The sequence below is a fragment of the Jatropha curcas genome, chromosome 6 (genome assembly GCF_041381405.1).
Source record: "Jatropha curcas cultivar XTBG-Jc1 chromosome 6, XTBG_Jcur_1.0, whole genome shotgun sequence".
NCBI lineage: Eukaryota > Viridiplantae > Streptophyta > Magnoliopsida > Malpighiales > Euphorbiaceae > Jatropha > Jatropha curcas.
The window spans coordinates 23,911,780-23,938,469 of NC_143156.1; the positions used below are offsets into that span (position 1 = coordinate 23,911,780).

The following is a 26,690-nucleotide window of genomic DNA, read 5'->3' on the forward strand; positions in this document are numbered from 1 at the left end:
GAAATTTAGATCAGAAAACCAATGCCATAAAACCATTAGAGAAGAAAAGATCTTTGAAGCAGGCCCCCCCCACCCATGGAACTGACAACATGAAGAGTCTTACAAAACTACAACACGCCAACTCTGTGAGTTTCTTTATTAGAGAAGGCCGCTGCCTTCTGGTAGAAATAGTACATAACGATGGAAACAAATTAGTTCACAATAATAAAGTACAGTTCAAGATGTTCTTCTACCATTGTTATTCGTGTAATGAATGTCATCTCGACAGTGACTACTATAACTTTTATAGCAGGACACCCATGCATTTTCCCAATCTAAATACTTCCTCCCATGTAGAGCTAGTGGCAATCTCATGTACAATATCACAAAAACACAATCTGGCGATAGGGTGGGTTAGTGAAGTGCATCTTTTTCTTTATTTCCATGTGCTGCTTGTCGCACAAATTGTCCTCTAATCCGAGGTCTTTGTTCTGCCAGCTTCTTTCTACTATGGTATCGAACCTGGAAATAAAGATATGAGATATAATGCATAGGAACAATCTTGTCCAGTTCCTCACAAATTGACCGTAGCAAAGAAATTTTATTGTAAAATGCAACATGGACAGACATGATATTTTGACTCCAAAAGTTTATGTAGCCGACTCATACATAGGGAATCCTGATTTTTGATTAAATGCAGTTAAAGGAAATTGTCTTTTCCATGTCTATTGGTGTTTTGTTGGGTATTTGGCTATGCCTGTGTATTTGCAACATTAAGGAATTTTATCGAATTTCATAGCATTCAATACTTTCAGGTTTTACTGATACTACAGTCTATCTCCATGCTAAATCTTGTCATTAGAATTAGGGGTCATATTTATTTATTTATTTTGGTCCAGTCCTTAGGACTGACTAGCGGCCCCTCCACATCGACTGGGCAAATCTCCAATACACATGGAGTTATGATCCATAAGCATTGGCGGACTTAAGCCCAAGCAAGGGTTAATTAACTGCTTGGACGCCCCTAAAAATCGAACTCAGGACCACCAGAAGTTTGTCCAGCGTGGTTTCCATAGGCCAACCCTTTGGGGGTAATTAGGGGTCATGTCTGATAAGTTATTTTATCACTCAGTACTTGATGTAAATGTAATATCAGTTACCTTCCTCTCAAAGCATCTCTGTTTCCTCTTTTGGCGGAATTTGTTTAAAGCAGCTTCTCTGTATGCAGAATGATTTTGATCAACTGCAGTTCTGCTTCCAATTCCACATCCTGTACTGAGTTTTTCGGCTACCTCATTATATCTCTCTGTATTTGTTGCTCTGAGATTTAGTGCAATGCTGCTCCCATTCAGTCTATTGCTTCCATTCAGTCTGTTGCTTCCGTGGTCACTTCCTGATGCACTCCCATTCAAACTGCAATTACCAACAATGTCATCTACAGGTGCGCTCAACCTGTTTGATGACCCACACTGGGGAGCTGCTGCAGACATATTTTTCAGTGATGAATCATCATGCTTGGCAAGCTGCTGCTTCTGCATGTGAACATGGTGGTGCTGGTGATGGTGATGGTAATGGTGATGGTGATGCTCCACTTTAACCTGCTGATTTGCGTCCCTGGCTTGAGCTAAAATTGTATTTGCAGCGACATCAGCATTTCCAGGTTTAGGAAGATGCATATAGCCATTCTGCAAAGCAGAAGAGAGACTGGGGCCTTTAGCAGTAGATTTGGGTGCAGGCTTGCCGCTGAATACAGGTTTGGAGAATGCATTATTAGTAGTGGAACCCATGTCATTGTTGTTACTACTGCCATTGGAGCGCTGATTAGGAGGGGTGCTATTTGAGTTTGATTGAAAATTTTGTATCAAGTCTGTTCTTTTTGCCTCTGAACTGTAATCAAGTGGACAACAGCTGCCCACATTCCCTTGGTTAGTGGTTGAACCAGAATTATACCTACATGGTAATGAAGATTCCCTGGCTGTAAAATCCAGTTATTTTAGAGATCAAAAGTGATCCAATCAGACATACAAAAATTTATTTTACCTTGAGAATGCAGAGAGGTCTGAATGCCTAAGAACATTTCGGTCATGTGCACTGGTCCTGGTATCTCCATCATCTCTAAACCTCTTCAAACTAAGCTCAAGAGAAGGGACATCTTTAGTTTCATAAACAGCCACATCTTTTTGGTTGGGAACCCTGGGGAGAGTGTATGGGATGTCAAAAACTGCACTTCTCATCTGAGGATTGGTGTTGTTAGTGATGACACCCATAACATCAGCAGCTGCGCTTCTTGAATCCTCATTTTGTTTCCCACCTTTGATCTCTACTTGTGCTTTTTCTATTTTCCCAGCATTGTTCTTTGAGTTTATTTCAGGGAGTTTCTCTACACTATTTCCTGCTATATTACCGTCAACTTCTTCATTTGGGTGTTCAAGCAGCAAATTTGGAAATCTAGGTACATTCATCTCCAAGTCCTTGCCCATAACTCCATTGCCTAAACATTGAATGCAGCATAGTCTCACTAAATGAAAGTGAGTGTTCAATGACAATTTGTGCTGACAGAGCCATACATACCAAGATCATCATCTTGCCCCTCACATTCCTTTGTTGCCGTCATAGGCATGGGCACCCAGCTGTTGCCAGATGCTTCTGTCCTTGAATGTGTAACTTGGGCACAGGTGCTATCAGGAGGGTCAGCTACCCGGTCTCTTGGCGACATTAGTTTTGGACTGTCAACTTCTATGGCCCTTCTTGTCCAACAGCTCTGTTAAGTTAGAACATCAGTATGCATTCAGAAATGTCAAAATGGCCTCACAGTTGGATCCTTGTGGTATGAATCTGTAATCTATCACCTTACGATGCTAAAAATATGTTCTTTTGTTGTATGCATATATACACATACATGATGTATTAAAGTATTATTGATATGCAAAAAACTCCATCTTATAGAATTGTGCCTGGCTATAGGCATTTGTCATACCAAGGGTTTTCTGTTTCTCAAATCACCACTATCTTGTATTATCTCATCTGAGGTTATTGCTCTCAGCACAAAATACACATTTTCAATTTATGGAGAAAGATTTGTGGGCCTAAAGTGCTTATTTTTACCCATTTTAATCTACCCTCTCATTCTCCCCCTACCTTTCACTTGCCTGCCTTCCTTTCTTTGGCACCTCTTTCAACTTCTTACACAGAGGTACACAAATATATAAACATACACTATGGATTGAAGCATTGTTGATATGCAAAAAATTCCATCTTATAGAATTGTGCCTTGCTATAGGCATTTGTTATATCTAGGGTTTTCTGTTTCTCAAATCACCACCATCTTGTATTATCTCATTGGAGCTTATTGCTCTTAGCACAAAATACACATTTCTAAATTATGGAGAAAGTTTTGTGGGCCTACATTGCTTATTTTACCCATTTTAATCTACCGTCTCATGCTTCCCCTTTCTCCCCCTCCCTTTCACTTGCCTGCCTTCCCTTCTTTGCCACCTCTTTCTCCTTCTTAAACACAGGGTTAAACCTTTCTCCTTTCACTTGCCTGCCTTCCTTTCTTTGCCACCTCTTTCTCCTTCTTACACACAAGGTTAAACCAATAAGGAATGCCATTTTAGTGGTAACTGCAGTGCATGAGGGCATTAAATTCAGTGTGTTATTCACTTTCTATTAAGAAGTATTCCAGTACCCAAAGGATGTGCGTAAGAGAGAAAAAAATCATAGTTTCATGGTGCACCACCATGACAAGACACAAATGTTAGGGCTCCAATAGTTTAAGAATGCTCGCTGCAAATTCTTTAATTACTTGGATTCTAGCATGTTTGTATAATTTTTTGGCTTATTTTCCTGTTATTTACCAATGGAAAACTTTCAATAAGTGCATGTATTTTTTTTCTTTCTCCTCATGAATAGTTTACAAAAATTTCATAGGAAATTGGCTTGGGACAATACAAGAAATTTAGGGATGAAAAATACACCTCACATTTACCTAATTACCTCCGTATACTTGATAAAATAAATAAATAAGAAAAAACATAGCAAGTAGAAACCATGACTTATTAAAATTAATGTCGTTAAGGCTGTGTTTGGCACCAACTTTTTAAGTAGCTTTTAGCGTTTTAACTAAATGCTATTTTTCATAGTATTCGGTGACATAACATTTGAACTAGATTTTAGAGGTTAAGATAGCATTTTATAAAATGTTAACACTTATAACATTTAACTTTAACTTCTTATGAAAAACTATTCAAACAACTACTAGCTACTCAAACAGCTAACCGTTACTAGAACAACTAACATTTACCAAAATAGTTAATTTGCCGAATCTCTCTTCAAATCTTACAAGGATAAGATTGTAAATTTCACATCATCCTCAACAAAGTAACTTGGCTGGAGCAAATTCAATTGCTGACATGTAATTCTTTTTTGAATTTTTCACTTTTTTATAAAAGCAATTTCAAAGATATGTTGTACCTGTTTAATGGATTCAAAATTTCCACAAAATCTCAATTGGCACATACTAACAATTTAACATTCTTAATCTATATGATTATTAAGAGGGTGGCTTTTATGTAACAGCAAAATTACTCCACTTGTGACCTAGAGGTCATAGGTTTGAGCCATGAAAAACAACCTCTCTACAAAAAAAAAGTAAGGAGAAGGCTGCGTTCATCAACCTTCCCTAGAGCCCACACATGTGGGATGATTCATGTAATGGTCGCTTTTTTTTAGTCTACATGGTTTCTGTTTTTACAAACCACCAGAATTTTACATGGTAAAATGAGAGAATGATGTGGGTGCTACTGAGGTTTAAGAAAATCGTGTTGCTTTGAAGAAGATTTCCTGATGAGGTTAGTTTTTTACTGCGCCCATTGAGGTTTGGAAGAGAGATATTTAAAGACATGGTTTCCAGTGAATAATGTGATTGCATGTATTTTGACTCAGGAAGTAAAACCAACCACATGCAGTTTTGAAAAAAAAATTAAACTTTTTTCAAACTTTTATTGCAGAAATTAAAGGTTCTGACATTTAAATAAAAAAAGGAACATTTCAAACACTTGAAATGGGAACGGCCATTATCCCATAAATATATGCATTGTCATCATAAGTTAACTATTGACCCTTTTCCTTTGGAAAATCAAATTTGGAAGGCTAAGATTCACTTTTTAAGTAAGGTTTCATGCTTTTGTTTCAATAACGACTTGTGCCTACAAGTACCTATTAATAGATGTCTTTTGACATTTGTAATAACTTTCATTGCATAACTTCTAGGTACATTTGGACTTTGCTATTTTTTTAAAGGAGCTGAATTAGGAAAACAGTGAGGCAGGAAAAGACGGGTTTTGCAATCCCTTTCTGCCCCAATTCTTAATTGAGGTGTGGCTAAAAAGTCTAGGGGAATTCACATGAGTAACCATCAAATACAGATATTTGTTAATATTTGAGAAATACTAAAATTATGTGATAAATAATAGTGCACAAATTTCTTTCAGATTATTGTACTTTTTGCATTTGTTTCTTACCAACACAATATTTATCACTATTTTTAAAGCTAATTTTCACATTTTTTTGTTTATGTTCAGATGATAAATTCTAAATTTGAGATGGCATATTAATGCAATATATGTCTGTTGAATTCTCATTTGTGTCTTAGTATATAATTACATGCAAATTTCAAAGCTTTTACTATGGTATAAAATTTAAAAATTCTGCATAGGTACAAAATTTGTGTTCGTATGCTATTGTACTTTTTGCATTTGTTTCTTACACACACAATATTTATTCACTATTTTTTAAAATGTTTTTCAAGCTAATTTTTTGTTTGTTCTTTTGAAATTTCTTTTCCCCCCTAAGAGAACTTTCTTCTTAAATCATATATTAAAAAAAAAAAAAGTTATATATCAAAAATTTTAAATATATTTATTTTTTAATTGTTTCTTGGATAAATTATTTCTTTTAATTTCACACATATCTATTATTTTCTTCTCCATTCTTTCTCTCTATAAATTATTTTTTATTTATCTTAATAATTTTTTAGGTGAAATTTATTTTTAATAATTTTAATCACATTCCGCATTTCTTAAAATATGTTATAATGTTAGAAATCAAGTAAAGGAGAATTAAAAAAAAAACTAATTCAAATAAAATAAAGTAAATATACATAAAATAAATTGTCCATGTATATAATAGTATGTTAGGTGAGAGTCATAAAACTAATACTATATTTAATAATAAAAAATTAAATAAAAAATAATGTTATTAATATATTGTTTACCTATCTTACATGCAGCAAGTATTCTTATTATAATTTGTTCAAAAAAAAAAAAGTATTCTTATTATAATTAAATGTAACAGTTTATATAAAAATAATTTTAAATATAATGGTAGTGAAATTTTCTATTCTCTACAGTAGGTTTATCCAAATTTCAAATGCTAATCAAAATTGCCAATTGAAAATCTAAATCACTACGAACAAAGACAAAGCAATAATCCATCCTATTTTTTTGTCCAATGACCATAATACAGGCAAAAAAATTTTGAAAGACTAGTGCCACCAAACCAAGGGATTTTATTTGGCATGCAAATATTGAAAACAGAATACTACTTGTAGAAAAGCGCTAACAAAGTCTTTTCTAGCGTTTTGTCTTCATTTTGGAATTCCCATTAGTGTTTTAAGCAGCATTGAGCACGAATCATGAACGACTTCTGTTGGTTTACATGTAATGCACAATTTTTAGTGTTTGCTTACCTTTTTTCCTCTGTTTACACAACCAATGAACATTAAAGTGAACTGCATTTTTGTTTCCAAACACAGAAAGGAATTGCAAGATTGAAGTTCTTGTAAGAATATCATAAGTGGCACTCCAAAAATAAAATCAAGAATCAAAATATAGATAAGAGTTAATGCAAAAAACACGGTTCAAAATCACATGAAAGAAACCAAATGATCAAAATATAAGTGATACCTGAGTGCCGCTTCCATTGTCACTTCCATCTTTTGCATTTAAACCACTACTTTCAATGTCATCCTCATCATCACTGCTACTTTTGTTATCTGACTCGGTGCTTTTTGACTTTGTGGATTTTTGGGTTTGTACACCACTTTCGCTTCCGCTTCCACTTCCACTTCCACTAGACTGATCAAAGAATGAATAGTGAATGCAAAGAAAATACAAATATTTTGCACATTTCTATGGTCTTATAAGCTACCATGGAAACAGAAGAAAGCAGAAAACTTAATGTAAATCTTTCAAAATATTGATAATTGAACTTTAGCTCAATTAACAAAAATATAATAACTTCTTTTGGTTGAAATTCCCCCATAATTAACATTTCAGTACATATATAAAGTACTGACATGAAATTTAGTCCAAAAGTTGGTCCATGATATATTTCATACACAAAGCAGGATAACCGTAGTAACTCACGCTGTGGCATTTCCTCCAAACATGTTGCCAGAGGTTTTTAAGCTCATTCTTTCGAATAGGCTTCACTAAAAAGTCAAGTGCACCCTTTGATAAACATTTAAAGACTATGTTCATGGAATCATGAGATGACATCACTGCACATAAAAACTCACCAGGTATAAAGTTAAGAGTATCAATTTCTAAAGATGAATGTGGTAAACATTGTTAGTTTTGAATCTAAGAAAATGGAAAATAGAGGAAATAAACTCACTAATCACAGGAATATTCTTGCAGGTTTTGTGGTTCATAATCTTACATAAAAGGCCAATGCCTGATACACAAGGCATGACAACCTCAGTTAAAACCAGATCAAAATGATTGGTTAGGTCTTCTAGAAGCTTCCAAGCTTGAAGACCATTTTCTACTGCTGTAACTGCCATGAAGAAATTAAAAAAAAAAAAAAGAAAGAAATAGTTAGCCTTCATGAAAAGAAAAAACAGAAAGGAGGAAGTGCCAGAACTCATTAATATACTTCCTTTAAGTAAAAACTCTGATCAACAATCCAAAAAGGCTATTCATATTGGAAAGATGTAACATAAGTATGATACATCTCAAACAAGCCCTTTTACAAAATGGGATTATTTATTCCAATGGAAAAAGGTAAAGACTTCACACTACATAAATGCAGAAAAAAATGTCATTATACATGCTTTTTAGATTGAGTATTACAAACTAATGGCAAATGCCAATGAAAAGGTAAAGAGTACTAAGAGGGGTAGGCAAACCAAAAGGGAGGATAATTAAATTACTCCGTCTTTGAATCTATCAAAAGTGCACTTTAAGCTGTAAGTTCTTTGAGTTACATAGCAACAGCTAAAGAACAGAATTTTAAGATTAAAGATTCATAACAGATTGAGGATGATTCAGTTAGTATGGTTGGGAAATTTTTCAAAGTGGAGCAATGTCAAACTCCTTCAAAAAACTAAGCTAAATATTAAACACAAAAGAAAATAGGAGAGAACCAGGGATGAAGATAGAAAAACTTATATTCATGATGTTCCAATATGCTAAATTAGGGCATTGATAATATACATTGGTTATACTGCAATAAAGTAAACCAGTGCCAAGCGTGCAAGATATATTGGAAGATAACAATATAGGCTAACATGAATCCTGAGTGGTCCCTATATAAACTTGAACAAATTGTCCTTGATTTCTTTCACCCAAAAGCTTTTTTCTTTTTAAGTCTTGTATTACCCATGCTTTGGCCTTTTTGTAATCCAAGTGATTATGAAAATGTCATGCACAAGCACAGCATTTGATAGGCAAGAAAACACAAGTTCGAATACTTGAGAAATTCAGAATCATGGTGCAGATTTCATACAGGGTATATTACCAGATACTTGACATTGTTGATATATTAGTTCTCTTACAATATTGTATATATGTTTAGTTAAATCAGTTTAATTCAATTAATTGCTGGCAAGTAATTACAAATTTCTCACTGATAAAGAGTGTTTTTTTTTCTCGCTTTCCTAGAGTTAGGCCAAGTTGTGATGCCATGGGAATTATAATTCAAGTGTTGAGCCTTCTTAGTATCCTAATTGTTAGAAGGCTACGATATAGGTATGGCTGAAAATGAACCAAGCTGCTCATGATATGTTTGAAGCTCGGCTCAAAAAAAGCTTGCACCAGCTCATTTGATAAGCTTAACAAGCCGAACTTGAACTTTGTTCATTAACTCATGAGCTGCCTCACATGCTTTAAATAATTTTACATTAAAATATATCAATTTAAATTAGGGTTTTGCACATGCATATAGCTTTGTTGAAAAAAGCTTAACCAAAAAAACTCCCTCAATGTGCTTCACTTCTCAATTTTATCTAAGCAAAAGTGATTCTTGAATTCCATGGCTTGCTTCTTTATAGCAATCATTCAAATGAAACCAACAAATAAAATACATCCTTTATATCTCTTTTTCACCCTAGTGTTTATGATTTTGTTTCCATATCTTCAATTGTATGTCTACATGCGCTTGTTTAGTAGGTTTACTACAATTATAAGTATAATCTCTCTCTCTCTCTCTCTCTCTCTCTCTCTTAATCTTGGCTTATCTCTGTACATGCCATTTTTTTTTCCTGTTTGTCTATATATGATTTTGAGGTTGAATCACATTGTGCATATTGGTCATTATTTCGACATCAGGACTAGTTCAATTAAGCAAGCATTTCCATTTACCTACCTACAAATTTTGAATGTTTGCTCTTCTTGAATTTCTACTTTCCCATATGCACCAGTTTGCAAATATGATATTTTAGTAGTAGATGATGCTAAAAAGGAAAGAGGTAAATCTAAAACTGTTTGGAGAGAAGTTGTCACTAAGAATCTATGATCTTTGGATATTAGTGAGGATATAGCTATGAACATAATATAATGAAGACAAAAGATTCATGTAGCATATCATAGTTAGTTGTTGTTGTTGTCTATTTTATAGTTAGTCTTATTCATTAATATATCAAAAGATTTTAAAATTTCTCTTCAAAAATCTTTTTACAAAAAGCATTTGAAATTTTTTTCCAACTTATACTTTGCTTCGCATTGATATTAATTTGACCAAAATGGATAATTGAAACAAAAGATTCATATAATTGAATTCAACTAGTTTGGGACAAAGAATTGGTTGTTGTTGTTGTTTGTTATTTGAATTTCTGCTTTGAGCCCATACTCATTTACCCTAGTAACGGATGAGCTAACCAATAATATACAAGAAGATAATCCAAGATGCATGTTATTCGCAAATAACATTGTTCTAGTCGATGAAACTGGTAAGAGATAAAACCAAAACTTGGAATTATGGAGAATAACTCTTGACGACAAGGGTTTTAGGCTAAGCAACAGTAAGGAGTACATGCATTGCGAGTTTGGTTTAAAATAAGTAGGAAGTTGAGGGTAGATAGATGGTACAGTGGTGCCTAATTGCAATCAATTCAAAAATCTAGGCTCTATGTTTCAGAAGGGGGTCTCATAGATGAGGATGTTTCTCATAGAATTTAAGTAGGATGGATGAAATGGAGGAGTGCTACAAGTGTACTATGCGATAAGAAGATATCTAATAAGGTAAAAGGTAAGTTCTATAAGACGGTGGTGAGTCCGGCAATGCTCTATGGGAGTGAATGTTGGGCACTAATTGCACTACACCATGCAAATTCTGAGATGGATGTGACAGACACAAGGTTGGACAAGATTAAAAATGATCACATTAGACAGGTGCGGGTAGAAGTTGGAGATAAAATGAGAGAAGGATATCTGAGATGTTACAGTCATGTATTATGTAGACGCTCACATGCCCTGATTCGTAAATGTAATACTTTAGCAATGGAGGGTGCTAAAAAAGAAAGAGATCAACCTAGAAATGCTTAGAAACAAATTCTTGTAAAGGATTTTTAATCTTTGAATATTAGTGAGGATATATAGCTATGAACAAAATAAAATGGAGACAAAAAATTCATGTAACAAACTCTAGTTAGCTGTTATTGCATGTTTTATGTTTTATTCTATTTATTAATATATCAAATGATTTTAAATTTTCCTTCAAAGATCTTCTCTACAAAAAGTACTTAAAATTTTTTTTTTGACTTAATTTTGCTTTGCGGTGATATTAATTTGAGTGGATATTGAAAACAAAAGGTTCATATAACAAATCTCAACTAGTTTGGGAGTTAAGACTTAGTCGTTGTTGTCTACTGCTTGAGTTTCTTATTTTTTTTTCTCACTAATTATGGTTGTTGTAGTTAAATTGAAATAATAATCGAGCTGAACCAAGCTCATCTTGATAACCACTTATTGAGTGAGCCCTAGTCGAGCTTGAACTGGACTATTTTTAAACAAGTCGAGCTCGAGCTTGGTGTTTCAAACTCGAACCAAGCTCAAACCTAAACATATCTTTATCAAGTAGAGCTCGAGATTATTAGAACTCGACGCATTTACAGCTCCGAATGTAGGCTGTAATTGGGGATGTCATTATGCTGCCATCATGTGCTTATTAATATAGGCTATAATTAAGTGATTACTCACCATATGTATAGAATCCTCTTTATTGTATACACCTTAATAAGCTTGAGGGAATAATCAAACTTCTTATTCACAAAATCTCAATCCCTTCCTTCTTAAGAGCCTAGGTATGGCTCCCTTGATCCCTTTTTTCCTTTGAAGAAACAACTAGCATCCTTGCCATTAGCCTCCTCAAGCCCGAGTATGTCATCATAAAGTTGAGCTCGAGCGTATTAAAACTCAGCTCAGCTTGACTCGGCTCATTTACAGCTTAAATATAGGCTATAAATAGATATGTTACTATGCTGACATTGTGTGTTGTAATATAGGCTGTAATTAATGTGTTAATCACCCCATATATAAAATCCTTTTTATTCTATACACTGCAATAAGTTTGAAGGAATAATCAAACTTTGTATTCACAAAATCTCAATCTCTTTCTTTTTAAGGGTCTGGATAGGCTTGAATTCTCTTCCTTTTCCCCCTTTGTTTCTTTGAAGATAGCTAGAATCCTTGAATAGCCTCCTCAAGCTCGAGCACATCCTTATCAAGTTTAGCACGAACTTGGCTCTCCTCATTCATAGCTCTAATACAGCATGTAATTACATACATTACCATGTTGTCATCATGTCTTGTAATATAGGGTATAATTAAGGGATACCCCACAAGGAATCCTCTGTATTATATATAACCCAGTAAGCTTGACGGAATAATCAAACTTCTCACTCACAAAATCTCAATCTCTTCGTCCTTAAGAGCCTAGTTAGGCTTGATTTCTCTTCTCTTTCTCCTTTTGCTCCTTTGAAGAATGGTTGGGATCCTTACCATTAGCCTCCATGTGTCTTCACAAGGCTTTTGGTCTCACCATACATGCCAGCACATGGCAACCATACTAGCGTTCTTTTTGCCAAAATCCACACTAGACAACTTGCTAGAGACATTCCTCCAACCCCAAGCAATGATCCATTCCCTAAATCTCTTTCCTTTTCTAACCTAAAACCATCAATAGCTTCAAGCACTGTGCTTTCTCTCCTTTAGCTTCAACATGTTTGATAAAGGAGATGCTTCAAAATCCAGGTTCTTTAAAACTCTTTTCTCCTCTTTTGAGTTCTCCAACTACTACCACTATGAAATTGCATAGTTGTAGTAATTATATATCATTGCCGGCATCAGTGGAGTTTTGGTTTATTTAATAAGGTTATTATTATCATTTAGTTAAGAATGCCATTGATATTGTTGCTACTGACAAAACAAGCTAGACTAAAATTGATGCACAACAATGTAGTTTCTTATGACACTCTCTTGACATTGCTTACCTTAAATGCTTGTTGTAAGTTATGGATTAAAGCCAAGATTTTGTACACTGATGACATAGAACACACATATAAAGTCGCCAAGGTGTCTTTACACGACTATTTCCCATCTCTCTAACTAATGGTAATGAAATTAAGACATTTATGTTAGTTGTACAACAACAAAAGGGACATGAAAGTCACTGGAAATAGAAAGGCAAAAGCCCCACGTCATATTGTAATTACTATGACGAGGACACGTCACATGGTACATTTGTTGGACAATGCATGGTCGACCATTACATAATCAGTTTACCAACATTGGTCAACCTACTGCTCATCTGGCTTTGACTAGTGGAAATGAACTTCTCTCCATCAATCAACTGCCTAAATTTATTACCTTGACTGGAGCTAACTATAACGAGTACTTATAGTATCAGGCAACCAAACAATGATCATCAAATATTTTCGACTCTGATACTTCCATTGCATGTGTAAGCAAGTCTTCACCCGCAAATACATGGGTACTAGATTCTAGTGCTTCTGATCACATCTTTAGTAATAAAGACTGTTTTCTTTGCTCTTACCTTTCCTCTAAACACATCTACAATCACCTTAGATAATAGCCCACAAATTAAGGTCAAAGAAATAGGATAACCTCAGCCTCTTCCTTTAGTTTCTTTAACTTCAATTTTATTTACTCCTAACTGTTATTTTGGTTTGTGTAGGATCAAGTTACGAGAAAATCACTGGTGTAGGATATAAGTCCTGAAGATCATAGAGGACCACCTAGGAAACCATCAGAAGAAGTGCTTTGAGAGGGCCTAGGCATGATGAAGGACCAAGGAGCCAAAGAAAGCCTAGTCCATATGAAGAAAGAGATGAATTGGGTAAGAGGTAAGAACCCATGAGGTGAAAATGTGTGATATGGACTTACTTGGGCTTAGGCCGACCAATGCTAAAAGATTAGTACTAACCCAATTAGCTAGCTCTAGCTTGTCACCCTTATATGCCCATTATGGATTTATTATTTAGCCGTTGTGGGATTCTTAACACTCCCCCTCAAGTGCAACAGGGACCGGACTTCCAGGTGACACTTAAAACTTGAAACTCCCTTTGAAATTGAATTGGGTTTTTCACCTTTGAAATTGAATGGGCCTCATTGGGACTGGACATCCAGATGAGAGCCCAAATTGAAATGCAGCAGCAACACCGGTGAACTGAAGAATAACTGAACCGGGTTGAACCTGCTCAGATACCATATTACAAAGTTGAAAGGGTAGAGGTGAATTGGGTAAGAGGTAAGAACCCATGAGGTGAAAATGTGTGATATGAGTTTACTTAGGCTTAGGCCAACCAATGCTAAAAGATTAGTACTGACCAATTAGCTAACTAGCTTGCCACCCTTATATGCCCATTATGGATTTATTATTTAACCGATGTGAGATTCTTAACACTCATACTCAATCTGCCAACAATTAATATCCATTGGATACACACTCCACATCAAATTGGATTGGATTCGAGTTCGGATCAAATATGTATTAGATTGGACCTTTTGGTTTTAGTTATGTTCGAAATTTCTACTATTTTGCTTGCCTTCATTTTCCACATTTTCATGCATTGAGCATTGCTACCCCTAAATATTGATTTTCTTAATTTTCCTCTCTCCAACTACCCTTATTTCTTGATTTTCTTCTCTCAATTGCAATCATATTCTTGATTTACTTCTCTCCAACTACCTTGAAATCTTTTCCCTCTCTTCTCTATAAACACCACCACCACAACCATTATTGTTGCTACCACTTTGTTCTCATTCCTAATCATTAAGCTTTTGTCCTTGAGTCTCTTCAAACCTAAACAAAATTACTTCCATAATGACCTCAAATTCACAGTTTTCCGATCAGTTCGATATTCTCCAATCTATACTCATTACTGATGACCTAGATTGCTTCACTAATGACCTCAACTACACAATTTTTCGATCACTTCGATATTCTCTAGTCTGTACTCATTACCAATGACCTAGATCGTTTCGCTATCACTAACCAGCCTGTTGATGCCTTTGGAGAAATCATTTAAAAGTACTTTCAAAATTACTTTGAAATGCTCAATAAGCATGATTTGAGTATGTCCAATATGTAATTTTATGTTTATTTGCAATTTGAGTTTATTATTTTCAATTATTACCAATGATTTTAACTTTGGGATTTCTATACCTTTGATTTGAGATTTTATTAACAATTGGAAATGCAACGCTTGAGTTCAGTTAATGTTGGAGTTTTTTTATCTATTTCATTTTAGTTTCTTTGATTTTAATTGACTTTGCCGCTATTTTTGGATTAGAATTTTGTTTGGTTAATTAACCAATTAGCTGCATAACCGAATTGAAATTTTTTTCAGCTCAATTATGTTTCCTACTAACAATATTTTGGTTCAGTTCACAAAGATAGTAAAGTTTGATTTTTTGGTATTGTTGTTTTAATTTGATTTGAAACGAAATTGACCGATTGTGCACATCTATTTTCAATTGAAGTGTTATATAGTGACAATGCATGAGAATATTTCTCCCTTATTAACTAATCCATGTCTTTTCAAGGTATCACTTATCGATCTTCTTATGCACATACTCCTCAAGAAAATGGAGTCATCAGACAAAAGAATCAACATCTCATAAACATACACTATCACATTCCTCCTCCTTTTTTGGGGTTGTTCTTACTTGTTTTTTATGCCTTCCTCTATGTTGTAACATCGAAGTCCTCATTCTCTTTTTGTATCCCTCTAATCTTTCTCTATCGTGTTTTTGGTTGTATCAATTTTGTTCAAGATCTTACTCTTGGAGAAGAAAACTTCCACACCAAATCCGTTGCCTTTTTATGATATCCAGCAACCAAAAAGGTCACAAATGTTATGACCCAATCACCATCTTAGCTAACTTAATCTTTTTCTAGACATATCCATGTTTCTTGCCAAATATAGTCAACCAAAACCTCATTGCCATGACTCTTCTAATTCCTATTCTTCCATTTCTAGTTCTAGCCATCTCACCTCTTCTAGTATACTCATGTCGCCCTCCCCTCCTAGCCCAAATACTATCTCTCTCAATGATACAGGCAGACTACCTAGTGACTCCTCTCTTGCACCACCATCACCTACAACAGTCAGCAAACATAGCCATTCCTCCCATTGTTCTTTGGAAAGGTATTCGTTCCTCACACCACCCTCAACCCCATTTACAGTTTGGTTTTAGTTATCATCGCTTATCTCCATATTGTGCCCTTATCTCCACTTTTCAAATGTCCCTATTGTAGAAATTAAAAGAAAGAATATGTTGTATTTCTTTCAATTATATTGTGTTTTTCAACCTCTACTTCACTATATATATACAAAAGATTGTTCCAATATAGGAAGTAATCTAAATAGGAATAAACCTAAACTAGAAAAGACAATATTTACTTTAATTACAAAGATTCCAACACTCCCCCTCAAGTCGGTGCATAGATATTACTCATGCCCAACTTGCAAACTAAAGGATGAAACAACTTGCTATGCAAACCTTTTGTGAAAACATCAACTAGTTGCTCTTTTGAAGCTATGTAGGAGACACTTATAAAACCGACACTTATAAAACCTCCAACTATCTTCTCTTTTATAAAGTGCCGATCAATCTCTATGTGTTTAGTTCGATCATGCTGGACTGGATTATTCATAATACCGATGGCTGCTTTACTATCATAAAACAAGGATATATTTGTTGTTTTAACCAATTTTAACTCTTCCATTAATTTGCGCAACCATAGAAGTTCACAGATTCCCTGTGCCATAGCTCTATATTCAGCTTCTGCACTGGACCTTGCAACAACAACCTGCTTCTTGCTTCTCCATGTGACTAGGTTTCCTCCCACAAAACACAATAACCTGAGGTTGATCTCTTGTCATCAAGGGAACCAGCCCAATCTGCATTTGTATAGCCTGTTATTGTTAAATGACCATGTTTAGAAAATAAAAGTCCTCTACCTGGAGCTGATATTAAATATCTTAGAATCCAATGCGCAACTTCTAAGTGAGACTCCCGAGGGTCATGCATGTACTGACTCACTAAACTTACAGCATAGGCAATATCTGGCCTAGTATGGGCAAGGTAAATCAACCTCCGACCAATCTCTGATACCTGCCAACGTCAACTGAACTTCCCACTCCAACTTGAAGCTTATGATTGGCTTCAATAGGTGATTCTGCAGGTTTACATCCCAACATACCAGTTTCTTTAAGGAGATCAAGGATATACTTTCTTTGAGAAATAAAAATCTCTTTTTCTGACCTAGCAACTTCTATCCTAATGAAATATCTGAACTTTTCCAAATCCTTAATCTTAAACTCCCTAGCTAACAAATTTCTCAAGAGAGTCATTTCTTCTTCATTATTTCCAGTCATCACTATATCATCAACATAAACAATAAGCAATATGATCTTACCTTCATGATGTTTACTGAACAAAGTATGATCAGCATAGCTCTGAATATACCCGAAAGAAAGCATAGCTTTACTAAACCTTTCAAATCATGCTCTTGATGATTGTTTCAACCCATATAATAACTTCTTCAGCTTGCAAACTTTTTCTCTGGTTTTCTCATCATCAAATCCAGGAGGAATCTCCATATACACCTCTCCTTTCAAATCACCATGTAGAAAAGCTTTTTTCACATCAAATTGATGTAACTCCCAGTCAAGATTGGTTGCAACAAGACAACAAAATTATGATTGTGTTCATCTTGGCTACAGGGGCAAATGTTTCCTGATAATCAACTCCATAGGTCTGACTGAATCCTCTGGCTACCAATCTAGCCTTGTACCTCTCAATTGAACCATCTGCCCTATGTTCAACTGTGAACACCCATTTACATCCAACTGGCTTCTTTCCTAGTGGAGGAGTAACAAGATCCCATGTCTCGTTTTTTGCCAAAGCTCCCATCTCCTCAACCATTGCAGCCTTCCATTTTGAGTCCTGTAATGCCTCCTGCCAATCCTACGGTATAGAAACAGAAGAAGCAGAAAAAACAAAGGCTCTATAGGAAGGGGACAGAGCATTGTAAGAGATAAAATGAGAGATGGGATGTTTAGTGCATGTTCTAACTCCTTTTCTAAGAGCAATAGGAATATCAAGGTCATTGTCAAAAGGACTGGAATCAAGATTAGGATCAGAATCAACAGAAATTAAAGAAGACTCACCAAGTTCTTGTTCTTCTGTATTTTCAGGATCTGAAATTGGAGAGGACGGTTGATCAGAGGTCTCATGCTCCATGGTTGTATCTGTATTAGTCCGCCATGTGTAGATTTTCAAATCAGGTCTATCCAATCTTCCTAGAGGTTTGGGTGGTTGTTCTCTCTTACTATCTATGTCTACAGGAATCTTCCCCTAGAAAGGAATGTCATCCATCACCTCTTCCATCTACTATTTCTCCCCCTGAAGAGGTGACTGGGAAGGAAAATAAGATTCAAATTCTCGAAAGGTAACATCCATACTTACAAAGTATTTCCTAGAAGAAGGATGATAACACTTGTACCCTTTTTGAGTAGTAGAGTAACCAACAAAAACACACTTCAAGGCTCTAGGATTTAATTTGCTTAGACCATTCTGATGAACAAAACAAACACAACCAAAAACTTTACGAGGTACAATATAAAAGTTCTTTCCTTGAAGAACTTCTAATGGAGTTTTAAAACTTAGGTACGAAGAGGCATACGATTGATAAGATAAGCAACAGTCAAAATAGCATCCCCCAATATGGTTTGGGAAGATTCATAGTGAACATAAGAGACCTAGCTACTTCCAGTAAATGCCTATTTTTTCTTTCCGTTGCTCCATTTTGAGCACTAGTTTTGACACAACTAGTTTGATGAATAATACCATTAGAATCTAAATAGGCATGAAAATCTGCATTCATGTGTTCAATACCATTATCAGTTCTTAGGATTTTAACATGTGCATCAAACTGAGTACAAATCATTTTATGTAAGTTCTGAAAACACGAAAAAACTTCATTTTTTGTTTTCATCAAATAAACCCAAGTCAATCTAGTGCAACAATCAATAAAGGTCACAAACCATCTATAACTAGAAAGAGAAGTTTTACGACCCCATACATCAGAATGAACAGTAGCAAAAGGAATCAAATTTTTATTATTAATTGGAGAATACGAATGCCTGGTGTGTTTGGCAAGTTCACAAGCATCAAATACTAATGAATCAAAATTACACTTAACAAACAAAGTGGGAAATAAACGTCCTAAAATAGAAAAAGAGGGATGTCCTAATCTCCTATGCCATTGAATAACTTCATGGGAAGGATTTCTAGAAGTTCCTAACAAAGCTTGACTGGTACCCGAATTTGAAAAACGACAAATATCATCCAACAAATACAGTCCATCGCAAGCTACCACTGCCAATCGTTCTCCCCGTGTTCAGTTCCTGAAATATACAATGAGTAGGGTAAAAGGTTACTTTGCAATTAAGCGCTTTTGTGATTAGGCTAATAGGTAACAGATTAATAGGAAATCTAGGAACATGGAGAACAGAGGAGAATTTAATATTGGAAGTACAGTCAATAGAACCTGTGCCAGCAATCGGTACTAAGGAGCCATCCGCAATGCGAATTTTGTCTGTACCTTGATACTTAAAATATGTGAGGAAATGTTTTATCGAGCCTGTTGTATGTTTATTTGCTCCTGAATCTATAACCCAAGAGGGTTTTGCAATTTTTGTAAGAAAGGTAAGAAAAGCATTACCTAAATTAACAAAATTAGAGGTTGCAGTTTGAGTTGAGGACGAATCAAGCTGTGACAACAATTGTTTCAAGGACTGAATCTCCTTATTAGAAAAGCTACCAGCAGTAGATGGTTCCTCAGATAAAGCTCCACTATTAGATATGTGTGCCTGTGGTCTAGAAGAACTGACCCGCTTCCCTCCACGCCCTTTGGTTGGGCATCCATGTAATTTCTAGTAGAACTCCTTAGTGTGACTATTCTTACCGCAATAGTCACAAAATAATTGATCTCTATCTGAAGAACCGCTCTTTGCGGCCTGTATATGTTCCCTTGTAGAATTAGCAATCAACCCTGCTTTATCAATTATAGATCTGTGAACCATAGTGTTTCTCCTAGTCTCCTCTTGCTGTACAAATGAGCATGCTTGTCGTAAGGATGGAAAAGGATCTCGTCTAAGAACTTGGACTCGAATGTGATCATACTCGTTATTTAGGCCAGCCAGAAAATCATACACACGTTCTACTTCAATCAACTTCTGAACTAGAGTTGCATCATCAGTACATTTTGCTTGAAAGTCTTGGTAATAATCCAGTTCCTGCCATAACCCACTAAGTTCAGCAAAATACTGAGCGATAGTCAGATCTCCCAGCTTGGTTTCATGAACTTTCTATCGCAATTCATACCTCTGAGCATAGTTTCCAGTTTGTGAATACGTCTGTGAAGCGACAGCCCATATCTTCTTAGATGTATCAAGAAGCAAATATCCTCGAAAAATAGTTGGCTGCATGGAATTTATTAACCAAGACATAATAAGAGAATTCTTGGATTTCCACTTGTTAAAACCCGGATCTGTCGAAATTGGTTTAGTTGCTCCACCATCAAATAATCCCTGCAAATCTCTAGCTTCAATCAATAATAAACAAGACTGAGACCAAGTAATTTGTTCCATCTAACTTCACCGGACTAATCTGAAGTGAGGGGCTCTCTGAGTAAAAACCCATATCTAACTTCTTTTCGTCACCCATATTTGCGAAAAAAAAAAAAAAACTCAAACGGCAGCAGTGGTGGAAATAAACCAAAAAAAAAAAGGGAAAAAATTCCAGAAGGCAAAACTGATGCTGAAGGACCAGTAGGTCGAAGTGGCCTCACCGAGTCGAGGTCGCTGAAACAAGAAACGTCGACGGAGCTCGCCCGGAAATAGCAGCACGCGCCGACGCGTGAAGACCAGCCAGAAACTTCTAGAGACACATGTGCACACGCTCGTGGTCGAACGGCAACGCGGTTTGGACGGAGGGCCTATCGGCGGTCACTCTTCCTTCTGAGGCGAGCGGTGACGACCAACTCCCACTTCCGGCGGTGCTGTGTGTATCTCAGACCACTTTGCAAACTGAAACCGTTGCCAAAAAATTCACGGCAATGGCTCTATACCATGTAGAAATTAAAGGAAAAAATATGTTGTATTTCTTTCAATTGTATTGTGTTTTTCAACCTCTACTTCACTATATGTATACAAAAGATTGTTCCAATATAGGAAGTAATCTAAATAGGAATAAACCTAGACTAGAAAAGACAATATTTATTTTAATTACAAAGATTCCAACCCTATACCAAAGACTTAAGCATTATCACAACATCCAAGATACTATCTAACGAGATGACTGCTCTCCATACTAACGACACATGGGAGATGGTTCTGTTGCCACTAGGAAAATCTATTATTGATTGTCGCTAGATTTATACAGTTAAAGTCAATCCTAATGACTAAATTGATCAACTGAAAGCTCCCCTTGTTGCTAAAGGGTATATCTTTGGTTTTAATTATGGTGATACTTTCTCTTATCACCAAGATTGCATGTGTCCAATTTCGTCTCTCTCTAGCAGCGATCAATCACTAGACACATCATCAGTTGGATATTAAAAATGCTTTCTTATGTGGGGGAATGGCCGACAAGGTCTATCAAAGTAGTTAAAAATGTAAGGCGCACTCAAAGCAATGTATTACCCCATCGCTTTAAGCACAAAGTGCAATAAAGCGCTTCCTCCATTGAACGGAATTAGAAAAAAAAAAAAAAAAATCAAAAGCTAAGACTCATGGCCATTATGGTCAGAAAAAAAATTCAGCATTGGAAAATAGAGTTCAAAAAATTACCTAACTGCTAGTGGAATATCTCCAAGAATCCAAGTTTTAATTGAAAAGTGAAAACCCTATATTTTACTAGTTTAATTCTGTCTCCAAATCCAAGTTGTCATTGAAGAAGCCTCATAGGAAATTGAAAAGACTCTAGAAGTGCTATTTTTTAGGACTTAAAAGAAAATCCTTAAAACTGAGGGGCTTTCTTGGTTTGTGGCTTTGTAGTTGGTGCAAGAAGAAAGCACTTCATTGGATGCATCTCACTTTTGATATTTAAAAGCACTATCGTACTTGACATTGCGCTTTAGCACTTACGCAAGCATGTTTTACGCTTTTGACTACACTAAGGTCTATATAGAGCAACCACCTAGTTTTATTGCTTAGGGGGTCTGAATTAGCATGTCAACTACGTCTATCCCTGTATGGCTTAAAGCAATCTCCTAGGGTAAAGTTTGGACGGTTCAACATTCTTATTCAACAATTTAGGATGTGTTGAACTGAAGCCAATCGTTTTATCTTTTACCACAATGGAGATCATGATAAATGTATTTGAACAACACTTTAGCCATTTTAAAACCAAAGGTTTAGGGAAGCTAAAGTATTTTCTAGTAATTGGGATAACATCCAAGGCAAGCATTGTTATTTTAAAAGGAAATATACTTTGCATATACTAGAAGAGATTGGCATGTTAAACAAGCTTGGAAAGACCCCAGCTTATATCAAAGATAGGTTGAGTAAAACTTGTGTTTGATTGCCTCACAGCCAAGCAATTACCTAAGCCTTTTACAGGCATAGGTTTCTAGAACAAGTGAGGAAGGAAATATACATTGTATATACTAGAAGAGACTGACATGTTAAACAGGCATTAGAAGACCCAAGCATATATCAAAGACAGGTTAAGTAAAACTTGTGTTTGATTGTCTCAAAGCCAAGCAATTACCTAATCCTTTTACAGACATAGGTTTTCACAACAAGTGAGGAAAATGTCTTCAAGAATAGAACATCACGTACTAAGCACAAATTTATTTCTTGGTGCAATAGTGACCACCAAGAAAAGTTGACATGCATCATATTGCACCTCATTATTCATAAAAATAAAAAATTGTTTAGATGATGTAATCTATGTAAAACCTTGAAAACTAAATCATACCTCCCACAACTGAGATATGTCCAATTTCCATTTCGATATAATAATGAAGAACAAAGACACAAATAAACCATGTTAAACAAAATCAGCATTTGGTAAAGTTCTAACAAAATATGAATAGTATTTGATCAATTTCATTCAATAAAAGATTTTAAACATTTGTATAAACTGTAGTATGCATCTTTCTCATGTGATACCAACTGTATGCTTCAAACCTTAGATTAAGTAAGCAAGCAAATTTACTTGATGCCATAAAGATGCTTACCTTCATAGCCACAATTTCTAAGCAATGCACAAACAACATGGCGTGTGGAATCATCATTTTCCACCAGCAAAACCTTTAGTGACCTAAGAGGCAGAAACCTCTCCCAACGAACCAAAGGCCCTTGAGAATGTTGCTGCGTCTTGCCAGACTGTGCATTGGCCTGGACCTGCACTATTTCCACAGACCCATCATTCACATTTTCCACATCCTCATTAATTTGGGATTCATCTTCCACAGAGAGTTCCTGGCCCTCGCCCTTGATCCCATCCCTTGTTTCCTTGTGCTGAACTTGCACATCATGATTACGTTCTGCCAACCCATTGGTCAAGGGATCATTACCTTTCATTTGAACAACCCACATCAACCAGATTCAATGAGGCCAACAATAAGAAATACAATAGATTGAGTAGGTATAAAAACCTCCCTTATTCCACGAAAGGGATTGCACATCCCGTTATCTTTAAGATAGGAACCTTTACAAATGCAAGATCTCAACAAATCCTGCACAAGACGACATCAGTTTCACATAAGACACTCAACAAAATCCACAATCTAGAAATTCATAGATATGGTCTACAATAGACAATACCTCAAGAGCTAACAGTATGATAGTCTATCAAGCTAATGCAAATTGTCGATGAGTTGCTGGATAAATTATAGAAAAATAAAAGAATACAAGATCTTTTAACATTCATTTTAAATTGTTTGTGATTGAAGAGATTAAATTAACAAGTGTAAAAGTATTTGGTGAAGTTTAAACATCTTATTATAAGCTTTTGAGTGAAAGATCCTTCCATATCAATGGAGCAGTAGACACATTAACAACACAAAGTACAAAAACATTGAAATTCAAAATGTGTTCTTGCATTTGAAAAGCAAGTATACAAGTACATAAAACAGAACACCTGTTGATCTCCCCATCAAGAATAGCATTCAGAAAGAAAATACAAACAAACAAATCCAAATGAACATCATAATGAATTTTTACTGAACTGATAATCAAATCTGGAAAAACTAGGCTAAAAGGAAGAGAAACTGTAAGTTTGCAGCTTATACTTAATTCACTGAACTCAAGAAAAAATTATCCTACAATCCTGTACTACCCAGCTACCTCTAATGAAACTACATAATTTAAATACTGCCCTTTTTGTTTGTTTTTTCTGCGATGGAACTTAAACAATAGAAAAATATCACACGCAAAAAACTATTGCCTTTTAATTCCTAAGGAAGTAAAAAGATAGTAAGGTAAAGAAATACCTCCATTTCAAATATTTTCTAGAAAAATAAACCATGAATTTAAATTCCTAGAGGAAAACACAACAAAAATGGAATTGATTCCAACAAATGCTCGTCAGATGCTGAGAAAATTTACCTCCATATTTAGGAGGAGAAGAAGAAGAAGAAGAAATAAAGAAACAAGTGCTAAAAAAATGAGTATCTTTGTTTAGAAATTTTTTTGAATAAGAATGTAACTGTTTTCCTCAATTATCGATAGAGTAACAGCTAGAACATTTCAAAAATATTTATAATATAAATATTCATCTTTCCGTTCCTCAATTTTCTCACAAAAAAAAAATTATGCAGAAATCAACCTTACATATTTTGACCAGATAAATCAAACTGTGAACATCTAAACCGAAAAGGTTACAAAATGAAAAAAAAAATAAAAATAAAAAATAAAAACTTCAGTTCTTCAATCAAAACCAAACAGCAACTCAAAATGTTATCTAAAATTGAACTTAACTCGGTCAATTTTCTCAGAAACCAAACGGTCGGTAAATGGCAAGATTACTACCTCAATCTCCAAACTTCATCGGAAAAATAAAATTAAAGTTTAATGTAATAAACTTCAGCAGAAACGAAAAATAATTTTTCAAGAAAAAAAAGTAAATAAATTTTTAAAATTAAACTCAAGAAAACTGAACTCAGTTTCCGAGAAAATCTTAGAAAGCTGGATATTATCAACAACCAAACAATAATAAATGATAATTATACCTTGTAAACCTCATTCGAGCTCGATTCAAACAACAGAACTTCGAAAAGAAAATCTTGAAAACTTGAAACTAATTAACAAAGCTCAAAAGCTCAACCCATTATTTTCTTTCTCTTTTTATTTTTTTTCTATTTTCTAGGGCTTCTTCAGAAAGAAAAAAAGGAATTGAGAAGAAAACAGCTATACTGGTTGGGAAATAACAAAGGCTGAAGGCAGAACCAGTAAGTAACATGGATATGTCAAAAACTTAAAAAAAAAAAAAAAATATTGTACCGAGTTGGCGACCCAATTTTGCTGATGTGGAAAATGTCGGCTCCAAAATCTGCCATGTCAGATTTCACGTGAAATCTAATTCTGTTGAGCTGGCACGAGATCAAAAGCCGTGCGTTAAGGCAGGCTTTGACGGATCCAGGGCGATCTTGGTCCCCAAATGTGTTGCTGACGTGGACAAAGGCCGGCTTTGACATGCCACGTGATACTCCACATCACGCGATCAGGAATCAGTGTGATGGCGTGGACGTTGATATGGCTATCAATGGCTTGTAATGGATCTTTAGAAGATCTCTTAGATGGTGGGTGACACGTGGAGCTTCGTGAGACGAGTTAAAGATGCTTCGTTCTTTCCCTGCCTTGAGAAGTAAAAACTGACACCTGGCACACTACTAACGACCGAGTGGCCGTGGGAATTTATAATGACAGAAGTACCCTCAATCGGGGCTTTTTTTACAAGGAAGCAGACAAGGGGTTGCCACGTCAGAAAAAATATCTGGCAAACTTTAGAAGAAGAGTTTAGAAGGCTCAGGCCCATATGGTTCGGTCAGTCTCGGATCAAATTTGGATGGACAAAAATCCGCGACCGAACTTTGAATCTACGAAGAAAGTAAATTTAAATTTATTTGCCAACTGATAAATAAATTTATTTTTAAATTTAACATTATGTTTGAAAATAAGAGGGAAGAAGAAAAATAAAGGAGAAAGACGAGGGAGGATTATATAATTTTTATTTCTTTTATTATTTTCATCCTAGGTTTGGATTAGCAGGAAATTGAAAAAAGAAAAGAAAATGTTATAATTATATATTTACAGTTTTACCTTTTTTAAATAGTTTATAAATTGGAGAATATCAATATTGAGAAACAATTACCCCACAAATTGTTAATATGCATACTACTTGTTAACTACCATTTATGACAAATATTTGAAACTAACATTTTTCGAAAAAACAAAAAAAATCTAAAAATAGAAATCTCACACATCACTACTAAAACACCATGTTTAATACGTATTCCACTGCTTTTGAATTCCTCTTTTCTTCTACCTTTGTTTTGTTCTCTCCTATTGACAGTCTCAAAATATAATATTAACAACAATGAATAATGATTACAAGAGTATTGTGAATAGAAAAGCATTAACCCTTTGCCATGAGGGACTTATATACATAGCTGAGATGTGGTTAATTGCATGAGAGATTTGGGGCAGAGATATTGGGGGTATTATCTCCTAATATCAAGCCCATATATGCTCATTTACAGACTGCTCCTTCATTAGTAGGTTAATTCCCTTTTGCTAAATATTATTGGTGTCTATTAGATGTCCTCCCATAAATTTTGAGGACATTTATGTCTACGATAGGCATTTTCTTCAGTATTTGCCTAATGTT

General features: G+C 35.1%; 1 protein-coding gene across 2 annotated transcripts; it reads right to left on the reverse strand.

Annotated features, from left to right (window-relative positions):
• Positions 1-108: 108 nt before the first annotated feature.
• LOC105635197 (two-component response regulator-like PRR37) lies at positions 109-25,241 on the reverse strand. Of its 2 annotated transcripts, none has more exons than XM_020679951.3 (9): positions 25,033-25,241; positions 23,038-23,538; positions 7,702-7,818; positions 7,407-7,540; positions 6,945-7,115; positions 2,551-2,740; positions 2,020-2,470; positions 1,140-1,929; positions 109-501 (listed from the first exon to the last, which is right to left on the reverse strand). In XM_020679951.3, exons 2-9 carry the CDS (start codon positions 23,396-23,398, stop codon positions 394-396), a joined length of 2,322 nt encoding a protein of 773 aa, XP_020535610.1. In that variant the 5' UTR covers positions 23,399-23,538; positions 25,033-25,241; the 3' UTR covers positions 109-393. The 2 variants fall into 2 exon arrangements, with proteins under 2 accessions (XP_020535610.1, XP_012073612.1); XM_012218222.4 differs by having other exon boundaries at positions 7,657-7,818.
• Between the last annotated feature and the right edge of the window lie 1,449 nt (positions 25,242-26,690).

What these genes read in the sequence shown, in the direction of transcription:
- LOC105635197 (XM_012218222.4), bottom strand. Translation starts at nt 23,398, where the DNA reads ATGTGGGTTGTTCAAATGAAAGGTAATGATCCCTTGACCAATGGGTTG. An exon ending in TTTGGAGGAAATGCCACAGC is followed by an intron (nt 7,116 to 7,406) that starts GTGAGTTACTAC and finishes TTCTTTGATCAG; the next exon opens with TCTAGTGGAAGTGGAAGTGG. An exon ending in GACCTCTCTGCATTCTCAAG is followed by an intron (nt 1,930 to 2,019) that starts GTAAAATAAATT and finishes ATTACCATGTAG; the next exon opens with GTATAATTCTGGTTCAACCA.